The sequence below is a fragment of the Podarcis liolepis genome (genome assembly GCF_965112155.1).
Source record: "Podarcis liolepis genome assembly, chromosome: 1".
Classification (NCBI taxonomy): domain Eukaryota; kingdom Metazoa; phylum Chordata; class Lepidosauria; order Squamata; family Lacertidae; genus Podarcis; species Podarcis liolepis.
The window spans coordinates 124348277-124363545 of NC_139554.1; the positions used below are offsets into that span (position 1 = coordinate 124348277).

The following is a 15269-nucleotide window of genomic DNA, read 5'->3' on the forward strand; positions in this document are numbered from 1 at the left end:
AGGGAACTTGGTGGTCTTGCTCTGCAACTAGTATTTCCTTTTTTAGTATCTTACAATATAACTTTCTAAAAATTTCTCCCACCACCTGCAGCTTCAGAGGTAATGTCTCATGAAAACGTAAGCTCATTCGCCGGAGAAGACATGAAGGTGTGTGTTATTGATAGATTGCTTCATAAAATTACACCACTGTGGTACCCCTACAGCTAAAGAGGTTACTGTCAATCACACTCCCACATATTTTAGAAACTATAGTATATGTGCAGGGCCTTATATGTACAGGACTATAGTGTATGTGGGGCTAAATGCATCTCTCTCTGGTCCTCAGAACTCTCAGTGCCCATTGCCCCAGACCACACCTCTCAACAGCCCTGCTTGACTGCTTTTGTCTGGCTGGAATGGGCAATTATGCTTTAATGGATGGAGAGATGGGTGTGCAAAAGCTAGGGGTGTCAGAAGGCACTGTTTTCTGTCCTTCCCTGTGTTTACTGCATGCCGCGCTGTTTCTGTTCTATTGCGTTTTGTCTTCCACCCAAAACCACGTCATTTGCCCCACTGTCTGTCCACTTTGGCAAAATTACCGTATTTTTCGCTCTATAGGACGCACTTTTTCCTCTCTAAAAATTAAGGGGAAATGTGTGTGTGTCCTATGCAGCGAATGCAGGCTCCTTGGCTTCAGCGATAGCAACACGAAGCCTCCAAAGCGCAGAGGGAGCGCTCCCTCCGCGCTCTGGAGGCTACGCGTTGCTTTCGCTGAAGCTTGGAGAGCGAGAGGGGTCGGTGCGCACCGAACCCTCTCGCTCTCCAGGCTTCAGGGATAGCCGCCAGAAGCCTTTGGAGCGCAGCGGGAACTCGTGCTGCGCTCCGAAGGCTTCAGGTTCCTTTTGCTGAAGCCGGGAGAGCAAGACTTGACCATTGGACTCACTATTGGTCTTGTACACTCAATCTGCCAGACCCTGTATTCGCATGCAGGAGACCCATTGGCTCCCCTCACTTAGTTTAAGCTGGCCAGTCGAAGCCGTTTGCAGGATGTGGCTGATTTTGCATGCTGACTGCTTGTAGGGGCCACAGGTGAGAACTGAGTGCAGGGTGGGGACCAAAGGGGGGGTATACCACCCAAGAAGGAGCACAATGTGTCCTCTTCCAGAGGTATGAGCCATATACCCCAAGCAGTGTATACAGTGGTACCTCGGGTTAAGTACTTAATTCGTTCCGGAGGTCCGTACTTAACCTGAAACTGTTCTTAAACTGAAGCACCACTTTAGCTAATGGGGCCTCCCGCTGCGCTGCCGGAGCACAATTTCTGTTCTCATCCTGAAGCAAAGTTCTTAACCTGAAGCACTATTTCTGGGGTAGCAGAGTCTGTAACCTGAAGCGTATGTAACCTGAAGCATATGTAACCCGATGTACCACTGTATTTCATTGAAATTAAGACCAGTAGTTATAAAAAGACTACATTTTAGTACACTAGTGTTGGTGATGATTATTGTTATTTGCAGAAATGGACAAGTCAACTGTCTGCTCTCTCATCACGACCTTCTGGACCTGTGCCATCCCGCAGAAACCTATTTTCATCAGAACAGATTCCTCAACCTGCTGAAACAACCCCACCTGTCCCAGCGCTGACTGTAACCCCTAACCCTATGAGTTCTCCAGTATCTTCAGATGGAGAGAACATGAAAGACATGGTTGTAAGAGAACAAGTTCATCCTGACTCTTCAGATGGAGAGAATATGAAGGACATAGTTGTAAGAGAAAGACTTCATCCTGCGTCTGAAACCTCTCTGTCAAGTTCCGTTGGAAGTGCAGCAAAAACTTCTGACGCTAGGGATTCAGAAAGCCTTGCTTCTTTAGGTCCTGAGAAGAAAGTGACAGAAGAGGAAATACCTGTCATAGTCAAAAAAACACCTATTAAAGAATATCTGCCAGTACCAATACAGGTAGCTGATGGTGATATGTAACATATTGTTTCACTTTCCCCTCTCCAGGGGACAATGTGGGTTATTCAGCTTTCTCCTTCTCTAATGGGCAAGCTGTTTGGAGCTTTGAGGTTACCATTCTTGCTCTTTTGAAGCCATAGCATATAATTAATAGATGCGTTCTTACAGTGGGGTCAAGGGTAGCAACTGTAATGATGATCCACATCAGACTTTTACTGTAAATATGCTGTACGCCAAGGGATCCTCCAGACAATCTGTTTGTTGGTATTCATCTGGATTTGCTTGCAGAATACCTACGTAAGTGTTGATTAGACTGTAGACGCTTTCAGGCTTTTTCAGTCACATACCAGTGCAAATTCTGGTTGTGTATATGGGGTGTCTTGAGCAACAAAGCCCACATCCCCACAAAGATCATACTTTTTGCAGTAAGGAAATTGACAGGAAAGTAACTGGAAAATGTGGGCAGCACTTGCTTTGACACAACATTGTCTAGCCTCCCTGCAAACAAATCAGGATAAATGCTCAATAAACAGGTCAGAAATTGACAATGAGCATTCATCCCAATTTACTTGCGGTTGTTTACGTGTCTTCCTGTTAACCACCCATTCATCCCACCCTTTGCAGTGAATTTCCCAGTCACTTTCCAAACAGCAAAATGTCCAATTGGCAGGACGATTTGTTAAAGTAGAACCTTTCGAGCCTGTGAAAATGGGAATTTGCTCCATTCTGACCGACTTTGCACGGTGATGTTCTACCTAGCTGCACTCTGCCAGCAGACGTTCTTTTGCACACTCATTTTGCATTCTTACTGTTACTGTGATTTATAAGAGTGAATAACTATCTTTTTTCTTCTTCTTGATGTATCCCCTCTGAAACTACAAAGGAATCACAGCCTAAGTCTGAAGTTTCTGTGAGTGTCTCACCTCAGTTTGTGGCACCTCCTAGACCATCAGGTAAATTGACATAACTTTTCGAATAGTAATCATCAGCTTCCAGGTGGTTGGGTTCTATATAAAATAAAGCAAAACATGATATGCCAAGGACCAAAAGGGGAAAAAAGGCTTTTCACATGTTCACAACCTACTTTTAAAACCTCGCTTGGCCTGGTGCTTGGGTTCAAGAAACAGAAAGAATATCGCCTATAGGAAGCCAACAAACTTTTGTTAAATATGTATACTGTGTGTTGTCTCTATGACCATATTTACGCAAAAAACTCAATGGTTGTCTGGTGGGCACACCTCAACAACTCTGAGCAAAGCATGAAGCTTTGTCCCCCAAGGAACAACTTCTGGCAAGAAAAAAAAAAGATTAACAAATAAACTAACACTAGGCTGAGGAGAAAAGTACAAGGGAGCTCTGGAAGTGACAGTGTCTTTACTGAATTCCATGACAAAATAACTCATTACTCAAATGATTTGGTCTATTTTGCTGGGGAGTGTCGTGCATTATTAATTTATACTAAGTAAAATTAAATACCAGATTTCACAACTAAAAATGTGTTGCTCTTCCATTTGTTGCTCTTTAATATTTTATTTTTCTTGCTGATCCATCCTAGATTCAGTTGTTGAACCAGTACAGCAATTGCCTTGGAAATCTATGGTAAGGAATAACTCGTTAAGCACTGCTCCGATAGCATATAATACAGTTAAGTGAATTTGGTGATGTCTGTGTAGTGATGGCAGCATCATGCAAGGTTTCTTATCTACCTCATTAGTTTGTGATCTGTTGCAGAAAACAGCACGAGGAGTTGGTACAATCTGGCTTCCTATCATTCCCTGCATCTGCTTATATATCCACTTGCCAGGGATAGTTAGTACCTCTTTAAAAGACACTTTGGGTTCATTTGGAAAATGTTTTGTGCTGACACACTTGTCACTTTCTCTTCCTCCTCCTTGGTTATTACAGCCCTTGTTTTTCTGCTTTAAAAGAGAACAGGTAGATTGGGGTGGATATATATTTATGGGTGGTCTTTGAGCAACGGAGTCTCTCGCTATTGCCACATTGCTAATTCCTTTAGTTAATTTTGTTTGGTGGAGAAGAGGCTTGTTTATGACTTTCAGCATTCTGATCTACAGTCCTGATTTCTACCTTTCCCCTACCTTTTTTCTTGGCAAAGCCCCTTCAAGGTTTGGCTGGATATGACATTTCCCATGGGGAACTCAGCTGAGTAGTTCAACTGATCACAGGGAGCTTGCTCTCACCACAGGTCAGCTATTAGGTCAGGGGTAGGCAACCTAAAGGGATGCGGGTGGCGCTGTGGGTTAAACCACAGAGTCTAAGATTGGCCAATCTAAAGGTCGGCGGTTCAAATCCCCGCAACGGGGTGAGCTCCCGTTGCTTGGTCCCTGCTAATGCCAACCTAGCAGTTCGAAAGCACATCAAAGTGCAAGTAGATAAATAGGTACCGCTCTGGCAGGAAGGTAAACAGCGTTTCCGTGTGCTGCTCTGGTTCGCCAGAAGCGGCTTAGTCATGCTGGCCACATGACCCAGAAGCTGTCTGCGGACAAACGCCGGCTCCCTCGGCCTATAGAGCGAGATGAGCACGCAACCCCAGAGTCGGTCACGACTGGACCTAATGGTCAGGGATCCCTTTAGCTTTTTAGGCAACCTAAGGCCCGGAGGCTGGATGCAGCCCAATCACCTTCTCAATCCAGCCCATGATCGGTCCAGGAATCAGCATGTTTTTACATGAGTAGAATGTGTCCTTTTATTTAAAATGCATCTCTGGGTTATTTGTGGGGCCTGCCTGTTGTTTTTACAAGAGTAGCCAGTGTGTTTTTATTTAAAATGCATCTCTGGGTTACGTATTTGTGGGGCATAGGAATTTGTTCATTTATTTATTTATTTTCAAAATATAGTCCGGCCCACCACATGGTCTGAGGGACAGTGGACCGGCCCCCGGCTGAAAAAGGTTGCTGACCTCTGGGTTAGGCACAAGCAACAAACCTCCTTTGCCCCTGCACAATCAGGGGTGCACATTAAGGCTCCCAATTGTGCATTGACAGCTGTGTCTCCACCTGCCCCTCACCTTACTTCACATATGACATCCGGTGTGGGGCAGATGGGTGTAGTTTGGGGGAAACCACGTAGTTGGAGACCCTTTGGGGAAAGGGGTTTACATTTCCCCTTCCCACCTCCACCTCCCAGGCTAATTCTGTTTCTGTGTGGAAAACAATCGGTTCAGACTGGGACTAAAAGAGGCCTGGTTTGCACACAAAGCCATGGTTTGTTAAACGATGGTTTATTAAACCATGGTTTGTCTGATGGCCTGAACCCTGCCCACTGGCTTCAACTCTGGTTGTTTACTGCCAAGAAACTACAGTCTGAAGCCATGGTTTGTTATTGTCTTATGAACCTAGGTTTGTTTTAACTTTGACTTGGTTGTACATGCAAAACTAGCATGCAGACTTCCTTAAGCACAGTTTGCTTGCCACCAGCCCAGACGGCCAGACTGCAATTTTATGTGCACACCTTTGAACGTACATCCTATTGAATTCACAAAGAACTAGTTCTGAGTAAACATGCAATAACACTGTGCAGTAGAAATACCTTCACATACACCTTCTAAACTAATTTTTCTGTGCACAGCCTATTAGCTTAGTGCTGCAGCTGGCCATTGTCTTGTGCCTGGGGATGGTGGCTGTTGGACATTCAGCAGTACTAGCAGATGATGTCAGCACTAATCAGGACTGGCTTGTGTCACCAATACCGTGGGAGGAAACATGAATTCCTGTGACCCACACAATGTGGGGTAAATAGCAAAAGAATCAGCTGGGTGCCTGGATTCAAAACATGGGGCTAAATCACTCTCCAGCAAGGGAAAGCCCTCAGGAGCAGAGTTTAAACTCACAAAGTCAAGCAGTTAGGAATGTAGGCTGTTAAACCTTTTGCATATCCCATTTAGTTCACTAGCAAAGCACTCTTGTCTTTCCGCCCTCTGGCAGTGAACAGACCACACCCTTAGTAAGTTTGAATGCTTTACTTACAAATTCCCAAGGTCTGATTTATGCGTTATTCCATGCAGCAGCAAGAACAACGCGGGTAAAAAGTATTGGGTAGAAAATACAGAGATAGCTTCAAACACGTGCTTGTAAGCTTGGAGCAAAGCTTAAAGACACCCTTCTTTGTAGGTTACATAGTGAGAAGAGAGTGACAACAGAAAGAGAAGGCATGATCTAGCTGAGTCTAGGTATCTAACTCTGTGGTCTTAACCCCTTCATGCACTAACTAGCAGCCATACATAGTTATGTTTGACTGCAGCTTCTCCCAGATATAACATCATCATAGTATAGCACTTGTGCAGCTGCCATTCTCCATCCAACAGCCTCTGGTGCTTATCTGCTAGCATGCATATGACTTCCCAGCTGAAAATATAACCTGTCTCCTTTATTCCCTGACTTCAGAAATTAGAAATAATGTTTATACTGGTAGGATAGATATACTGTATTACTAATGTATTGTTTATATGCATTTTTCCTATTTATGCTCTTCGTTTTGTTGTATTATCATAAACATCTGACCAATAAAATTTATTCATTTGAAAGCCTCTTGTTAAAAAACCTGATCCCAAGGGGGGGAGGGAGAAGAGCACAGTACCCAACTGCAGAGGAATTTCCAAAACCCTCCATAAATCCTCTGTTCATCTTGCAGCTTTCAAAATTTCATAACTATGCCCTCTCTCCCTTTTTTAAATTACAGTTCCAGGAAGCGGTTTTTAGTGGAAACAAGTTTGAACCATTCTTGAGAAGTGTCAGTAAAGTACAGCCTCCGCCACCTATTTTTGGCAAAGGAGATGTCGGCCCTTTAGAAAAAACGTACCCATCTGATGCTTACAAAGAACGAGAAGACCAAGATCCACCTGATGGGATGTCATTGACAAAACTGGCGAGTAGTCTGGACACTAAATTAATCAAGAGCAGCGGGGAGCTTTCTATACTAAGGCTTATAGAAAGAAAAATGGATTTAGAAGAGGAGGATCAAAAACGTGGCATGCAGGATGAAAAGGCATCGGAACCACTCGCTGTGACATCGGGTTCTTCTGAGAAGACGATAGAAGATAAACTAGCAGAACAAGCAGAAATAAAACAGGTTGAGATTTCCTTTGAGAAGTCTCTTGAAGACGTGCTTGCTGAAAAACTTGTAAAAGTCGTAGCCGTGTCGTCGATTTTAAGCAAAAACCTTGAAAACATCGTTGCAGAGGGACTCTCAGAAGCAAAGCTGTCTGAAACGCTGGAGGATAGCAGTTTGCCAGGGGATAATAAATGTCTGCCTGAGGAAAGAAAGATGTCTGGAGAGAAGGTTGCAGAACCAGATGTAACAAAACTGGCAGCTGCTGTAAGTCAAAATTTGCAGGCTCATCTTATAGACAAATTGTGTGAAGAGGGGATAATCACAGATACAGATCTACCTGAAAAAGACCAGATAGTTTCTTTTCCAATTACTGCTGATTTGCTCAAGAGGAGGAAAAGCTTATCCAGGGAAAGCATATCACAAACTGAAATCACAACACTAAAATCACTAAGTGAGCATCCATCAAGAACCACTATCAAAGCTGAATCAGTACAGCATAGTAAAGAAAGTAGTAAGGAAACTAGTAAAGAAAGTAGTAAAGAAAGCGAGTTAGTAGCTACAGGGACAGGTTTATCTGAAAGCAAAATAGATGGCGATAGAGAGGCTGCTTCATATCCTAAAACTGACAGTAGTTCAGTCGAACAAACAAATGCGAAGCCAGACTTAAGAAAAGAACCCTCTAAACAGTCACTGGAAATCATTAGAGTAATGTTACCTGTGAACACAGACACAGATAACATTAAGCAGCGACTTTCCATTCATGATGCTCTCCTAGAAAAAATTTTAAAAGCAGAAATAAGAAGTTTGAAATCACTTTTAAGCAAAGAACACCAAGATCACTTTAAAGATCAACTTTCAGCGGCTGGATTAAAGGGAGAAGACTTGAAAACAGTGTGCCGGAAGTTGTCCTTGGCTGTGAAAGGGGATGACAGTGTTACACCAGAGAAGGCTGCGCTGCAAGAATGGCAGGATTCTAGCGAGGGCCTTACTAAAGAGACATTGGCGGTAAATGAAAGTATTCAAAATCTCTTTGAAGTGCTTTCAGAAAACGAAATTGCCAACCTAAAGAATGCATTGAACAAAAAGATTCAAGACCATCTTTCAGACAGACTTTCAAAAATAGGAATGATCACAGAGAGTGAGTTAAAGAGAATACTTGGAAACTTGTTTCCAGTAGTGGAAAAACTAGCAAAGAGTGAGGAAGGCTCAGACGAGCAAAGTACACAACTAGATACTCAAAGCCTGCATGACAGGTTTTCGGAGGAAGAACTACAAAATCTAAAGTCTCTCTTGAGCAGACTTCTAAACGAAGGCCACCGAGACAAACTTTCGGATTCAGAAGTACAAGGTTTAACATCAGTTTTAGAGAAAAGCTTTGAGGATCTTCCCATACAAAACAGTTCTGAAACTGGGATAAGCCAAGAAGTTGAGATAAAGGATGAATGCCATACTATATCTCTGCCAGATGTTGAGGAAAGTCAGAGAGTTAGTAAGACAGATGTATCTGAGAGAGGAAAAGTTCCTTCCAAGGAAAGTCTTCATAAAATTCCAACAGCGGGTGAAAAACACAAAATAGAAAAAGAAGCTGTAGACCTTTCTGTAACCAGTCTTTTGGAAGTAGAAACAAGGAGCCAAGAAACTCAAACGATGGGTCAGCCCAAAAAAGTGAAACATAAAAAAGAAAGTCACAGGTTGCCGAAGTACAATGATAATCTGATCATACCAAATATAACGAGAACAACATTTGATGTAGGATTAAAAAGCAGGTCACCTGAGGAAACTTCGAAGAGAATCTCTGAACCATTTGCCACATCTTTTTTGAGTGCGCGTGATATTGGCATCCAAAGTGAAGCGAAAAATTATTTCTGCCACAAGCCCACCAGTTTTATTTCCAAGCCTCCCTTTCCGGTGAACCCTCAGACGTTTCTCTTTTTGCATTCAGAATCTGAGGAAGATGCAAAGCCAGCAGTTAAACACCACCAGAAGGCAAAAAGGAAGAAATCTGACATAAAGAAGGATAGTGGGTCACACCAGCAAGCATCAATAAGTACACAAACCAGGAGAGATAGGGTGCCTACTGGAAGCACCTCTAAGGAGATTTTAAAAGAAAAATCCAAAAGGCACCCATCAGTTTCTCCAAAATTGAGCGCCACCGAAAACAGGAAGGATTCCAAAGCAACAGCATCCCCCAGCGGTACACGAAGGGAAAGCTTGAAGCAGAAATCTGAGAAGAAGCGAGATACGGAGGTTAAGCCCAAAAAATCACTCACCAAGACTGCTGTCCTGTCTGATCCACAGCTACAAAACCATTCCAAAAATATTTCGGAAAAATCATCCACAACTAAAATACCAGCTCCTGGGCGTACAAAAGGAAGCACATTGGTAAGAACGTTATTGACTCTGTACTTGAAGACCACAAATATTATTTCTGAAGGCAGCATATCTAGGACAATATATGCTTTAATGCATTTATTTTTTCCAAACAGAGCAAATCAGAGCCATGGAACTAGCGTTGCAAATTAAAATCAAAGCTCAACATCTTGGAAAAACAGACTTCAAAACAGGGGCTCCTGTATTAAAGACTTTAATGACAGGTGATTTGACTACACCCATGAGCCCTGTAAACCCAGTGCTTACTGGTTGCTTACACAGCCAGCCTGCTGATTGCACTAAGCAATGATCCTTGGGCCATGTAAATGATTGTTTTCAGAGACTGTACTGCTTTTCAGGAGTAGCAGTTGGGGTGGGGAGAGTTTTCTAACCCTTCTCTCCCTTGCCAGTCCTGATAAAAGTCCCTACCCCACCCTGCACACAAAAAGCCCCTGCTATTTGGCCTGGGATGGAAGCTGTCAGTAGGAACTTATCGGAAGAGGATTTTCATCAGGACCACAGAATGTGCGAGAAAGCCGTAAACCCTTTCCCCGCACAGCGGTTGCAGTCCTGATCAGTTGCTGTATCAGAATAGCAGCACACAAAGCAAAGCAGTGTACAGTGGTACCTCGGGTTACATACACTTCAGGTTACATACGCTTCAGGTTACAGACTCCACTAACCCAGAAATAGTACCTCGGGTTAAGAACTTTGCTTAAGGATGAGAACAGAAATCACACGGCAGCAGTGGGAGGCCCCATTAGCTAAAGTGGTGCTGCAGGTTAAGAACAGTTTCAGGTTAAGAACGGACCTCCGGAACAAATTAAGTATGTAACCAGAGGTACCACTGTAATGTGAAGCTTGGCCATTTCTGCCCTTCTAAACCTGACACAGAGTACATACACATCCTTGGCCCCACGTTACCCTTAGCACCATACTTTCTCTTCTTTTTTACTGCTTCTCAGCACACGCCGTTTGTTCCTTAAATGTTATTCCTTTGTTTGCAACAATATGTATAAGCCACCCACATACAAAATTGAGGTGGTGCACAGCAGTATGTAAATAAAAGGGACGTGGGTGGTGCTGTGGGTTAAACCACAGAGCCTAGGACTTGCCAATCAGAAGGTTGGCTGTTTGAATCCCTGCGACGGGGTGACCTCCCGTTGTTCGGTCCCTGCTCCTGCCAACCTAGCAGTTTGAAAGCATATCAAAGTGCAAGTAGATAAATAGGTACCGCTCCGGCAGGAAGGTAAACGGTGTTTCCGTGCGCTGCTCTGGTTTCGCCAGAAGCGGCTTAGTCATGCTGGCCACATGACCCGGAAGCTGTACGCCAGCTCCCTCAGCCAGTAAAGCGAGACGAGCGCTGCAACCCCAGAGTCGGTCACGACTGGACCTAATGGTCAGGGGTCCCTTTACCTTTACAGCAATATGCACAGATGCAGTAAAACACAAGATGCCACAAAAGCAATACACATCATCTTGCCTCTGCATGTTCTGACCTCCCTTCCAACTCCAGTTCCCAGCCTTACCAGCATCCCTACAGGCATTGCAATCCCCTGCCAACAGCATCTAGGTCTCCGTCTCCAGAAAAGGTGGAGAACCTCTATCTGCCCCGCTCTGCCCAAGGGCCAACTTGGATGGGGCAACCCACCCATCAGTCGCACAATGTCAGTATGAGATCACGATTGGAAGGGGCAAGATTCCAAGGCTGGGAACCACAGCACAAGGGGCGTTGCCACCCCTATACTTTGCAAGCCTCCTCATTCTCCTTTCCACCTTGAATGTCAGAGGTGGAAAGAAGCACAAAGTGTTGGGAATCCTTTGTGTCCCTATGCTTCCCCTTTCCATCTTTTTTCCACCTGCGATATCAGGGGGCTTCAAAGAATAGCCCTGGGAGGGAGAAGTTTTTTCCATGAAATAAAAGCCACTTCCCCCTCCATAGGCAAAGCATGGTCCCACTGTTCATTGGCTTCTGGGTGGTTGGGAGCTCACCTTCTTCCAGCAAAAGTTGAGAGCTCACTTTAAGCTCCTGATGGTTCCTTGAAGACCCACATTTACCTGCTCCATGCCCAATGTCCTGTATGACATCAAGTTTGGCCTTCAGGTCACAGGTTCCCCCCCCCCACTCTAGAACCTGTTTAGGGCTTCCCTAGGCAAACCAAGAAGGGACGCGGGTGGTGCTGTGGGTTAAACCACAGTGCCTAGGGCTTGCTGATCAGAAGGTCAGCGGTTCGAATCCCCGCGACCGGGTGAGCTCCCGTTGCTCGGTCCCTGCTCCTGCCAACCTAGCAGTTCGAAAGCACGTCAAAGTGCAAGTAGATAAATAGGTACCACTCCAGCGGGAAGGTAAATGGCGTTTCCGTGCATTGCTCTGGTTCGCCAGAAGCGGCTTAGTCATGCTGGCCACATGACCTGGTAGCTGTACGCCGACTCCCTTGGCCAATAAAGCGAAATGAGCACCGCAACCCCATAGTCGTCAGGGACTGGACCTTACGGTCAGGTGTCCCTTTACCTTTATCTTTTAGGCAAACCAAGAACTTGCACCTGTGCATTGCCATCTGAGTGCTTAGAATATTTGGCGTATCGGTCACAGCACTTCAGCCAATTGCTAATATGGGGAAGGAAATAGAACAGCAACCACTAGTATTTAGCTGATTAATTAGAAGACAACAGATACTAACCTGACCCAGATATTAACAGCGGCATGAATTTGTCAAATGAAATAAAGTAAGGCTTAGGCATGCAAAGAGACAGAGGACAGTGCAAATTTAATTGTTTGACAAGCCAACCACTGAGCGCTGATGAATGAAAACTTTGGGTTGTAATCCAGCATTGTCAACAAGACTTCTGCTTGCCTAATGAGACTTCCGCCTTCTCTCCTTTCTCCTGCGCCCCCTCTAAATCAGCCAATTTATGGGTAGGGAATAGGAGGAGAAGGGGAAGTGAGTGGGATGCAGCTCACATTGTCTTACAGTGAAGTTTGTCATAATTATACACATACATAAAATAACTCTTTGCTTTCATTTTGATATTCAGAACATTGCGGGCCCAGATGATATCGACATGGAAGCTTACAGGCATCTTGAAAAAGCCGTAGAAAGAGCTCTTCTTGATTTAGGAAGAGTCCCAGAAGGCAGCTCCAGCCAGGGAAGGCCAACTCCTGCTCCAAGTTCTACGACTCTCATAAACAAAGATTCACCCAGATCCTATCTCTCTGCTGTCGAGACGCCAAGAAATCAAGCGGGTTCAATAACGGAGATGCTTAACAATCAAGAACAGATCTTAAAAATGACACCCGATCAACTGGAAGTTGTACTTAGGATTCTCCAAAATATATTGAGGCAGAACGCAAGACCCCCAAATAATGGATGAATGGAAACAAGCTCTGTGTAAACCAGCTACGTATGTACGTTCTTACTTTCCCCCAGCTATTATGAAAAATAAAACCCTCTTTGTATATACATTTTTAAAGAAAGTTTAAGGATATTTTAAAATTATTGTAGATAGGAAGCTGCCTTATGTCAAGTCAAATATCATTGATCCATATATTTCTGTGTGTGTGTGTGCGCATGCACACGTGCGTAAAATATGCCACAATGGCCTAGGCAAATTTGACAGGTGGGCAATGCCACCCACCTGTCAATCACCTGTTTCTAGACACAATGTGAATCAAAACTGCCTGCAAATGAATAAAGGGGCTCAGGTTTGATCCCCACATTGGGCAAAAGATTCCTGCATTGCCAGGAGCCGCATTAAATGACTCTCGTGGTCCTTTCCAAATCTACGATTCTATGACTTCCCTAAAAAGGAGCTTCCTCTAGGATGGAACAGTGCTGATGGCACGCTCCCCCCCAACTACACCAGGGTGGAGAAACTCCCTAGTGCGGCTGATCCCAAGCAGGGCTTCCTATCAGCTCTGATAAACTTGCAACAGAACACCTGGGAGCTGATGTTAAGCTAGGAATGGGGCAGAAATTTGATTCTGTTTGTATTTAAAGGTGAATCTACCTAGTTAGCTCTTTTTTAAAACAATATGCGGAATGAAAGACATCCTGTCAAATTTGCACTTCACTGAATTTTGCAAATACACTTCTCCAGCCAAGTAATGTGCACAAAAACACAAATAAGGTGCAGTGTGCGCATAAGCGTGCATTCACAAAAACACACCAAATGCATTGCACTAGGGAACTTAATAAGTATTAGGGAAATGCATCTTGCAAAATTGTGCATTAGGTAGAAAAGTTATACTAGGAAAACTTTGCACTTGGGATTCTGATGAATTTTAGGAATTTCTTTTAAAAAGAAAGCAACTGATATGAAACAGTGGAGAAGTGAACTTGAACATTGGAAAAATGAGAAAAACCAAAATGGACCGATTTGCCCAACTCTACCAGTCTTCCCTTTGGAGCTGCACCTGTAGCTGCCTCACAACGTCAGATGTGAGGCAAGCGAATGTTGTTTCTGGGAAATTTTTGCAGGCCAAATTGGGACCCGTGCCAGGCCTAATTAAGCTGATGGGCCGGAGGTTCCTCAGCCCTGCTGCATACACTGGCTTGCAGTAGCTCAGGGTGTCTTCCTTGGAGATGAATTGGGACAATCTGTATGCAAAGTGTTTGCCTCTGAGCTACAGACCTTCCTCTGATGCTTACTTCAAAATTCCCTACTGGTGTTACTTTAATACAGAATGCAATGTTTCATCCCTTGCTTGATGAAATGTGCTTAGGTGATTGCTGGAAAAGACCGGAAAAACGATAGATTTGCCTTTATGATGTCCAACTTTTAATAATTGAAACTTTTTTCAAAAAAAGACAACCCATATTGTCTACTGTAACTCCCTACTACACATAGTATGACGCTGTCTAAGATGCCTAACCTAATCCTTTCAGGTCAAGCCCGGCCGTTGCAGCAGCAATTCCTTGCCGTTTCCCAGTGGCACAGTATCGTGATGGCTAGATGTCATCTTGGCAAAGGGGGCAGGGGGAATCACTGCTGCCACACGGTTTCTTGGTTTTAGAATGAATAGACCCTGCTTGCCAGCTCTGCCCTCAAAAGATATGCAGAGCAACAGAATTCAGGAAGAGCTTGGAAACATGGAGGGCAGGCAGCTGCAGTTTCTCACTTGGCTGTCCCCTCAGATGCAACTGAGCATGGATGACAGCAAATGCATATATTTATTAGAAATAAAATCAATCCTTTCTCTAACCAACTGAGCTAACTTCCCTTTTAGCATTAACTGCCTGCTGCTAGAATTTGACTGCAGATCACCACACACTGCTCCGAGTTCTCATTCTGCCTGTGATTGTTGTTGTTTAGTCGTTTAGTCATGTCTGACTCTTCGTGACCCCATGGACCAGAGCACGCCAGGCCCTCCTGTCTTCCACTGCCTCCCACAGTTTGGTAGCTTCGAGAACACTGTCCAACCATCTCGTCCTCTGTCGTCCCCTTCTCCTTGTGCCCTCCATCTTTCCCAACATCAGGGTCTTTTCCAGGGAGTCTTCTCTTCTCATGAGGTGGCCAAAGTATTGGAGCCTCAGCTTCAGGATCTGTCCTTCCAGTGAGCACTCAGGGCTGATTTCCTTCAGAATGGATAGGTTTGATCTTCTTGCAGTCCATGGGACTCAAGAATCTCCTCCAGCACCATAATTCAAAAGTATCAATTCTTCGGCGATCAGCCTTCTTTATGGTCCAGCTCTCACTTCCATACATCACTACTGGGAAAACCATAGATTTAACTATACAGACCTTTGTTGGCAAGGGGATGTCTCTGCTTTTTATTATGCCGTCTAGGAAGATGAGACCCTCTGCCTGTGATAGAGTGGCTGAAAGGCCTAGAACCCATTGTGTCCACTCAACAGACCTCTCCTTAAGAGTCACCCTTAATTGGATGGTGCT

At 44.3% G+C, this 15269-nt stretch overlaps 1 protein-coding gene across 4 annotated transcripts in view; it reads left to right on the forward strand.

Annotated features, from left to right (window-relative positions):
• C2CD6 (C2 calcium dependent domain containing 6) overlaps window positions 1-12852 on the forward strand; it is a 30229-nt gene extending 17377 nt beyond the window's left edge. For 3 of the 4 annotated variants that reach the window (XM_083467330.1, XM_083467331.1, XM_083467332.1), the window contains exons 12-17: window positions 92-147; window positions 1497-1937; window positions 2821-2890; window positions 3493-3536; window positions 6636-9389; window positions 12414-12852. In XM_083467330.1, the coding sequence (XP_083323456.1) occupies window positions 92-147; window positions 1497-1937; window positions 2821-2890; window positions 3493-3536; window positions 6636-9389; window positions 12414-12749 (3701 nt within the window). In that variant the 3' untranslated portion in view covers window positions 12750-12852. Of the gene's footprint in view, window positions 1-91; window positions 148-1496; window positions 1938-2820; window positions 2891-3492; window positions 3537-6635; window positions 9390-9493; window positions 9602-12413 lie in introns of all 4 variants that reach the window. The other variant, XR_014517511.1, reaches the window with a different exon arrangement.
• The last annotated feature ends 2417 nt before the right edge of the window (window positions 12853-15269 follow it).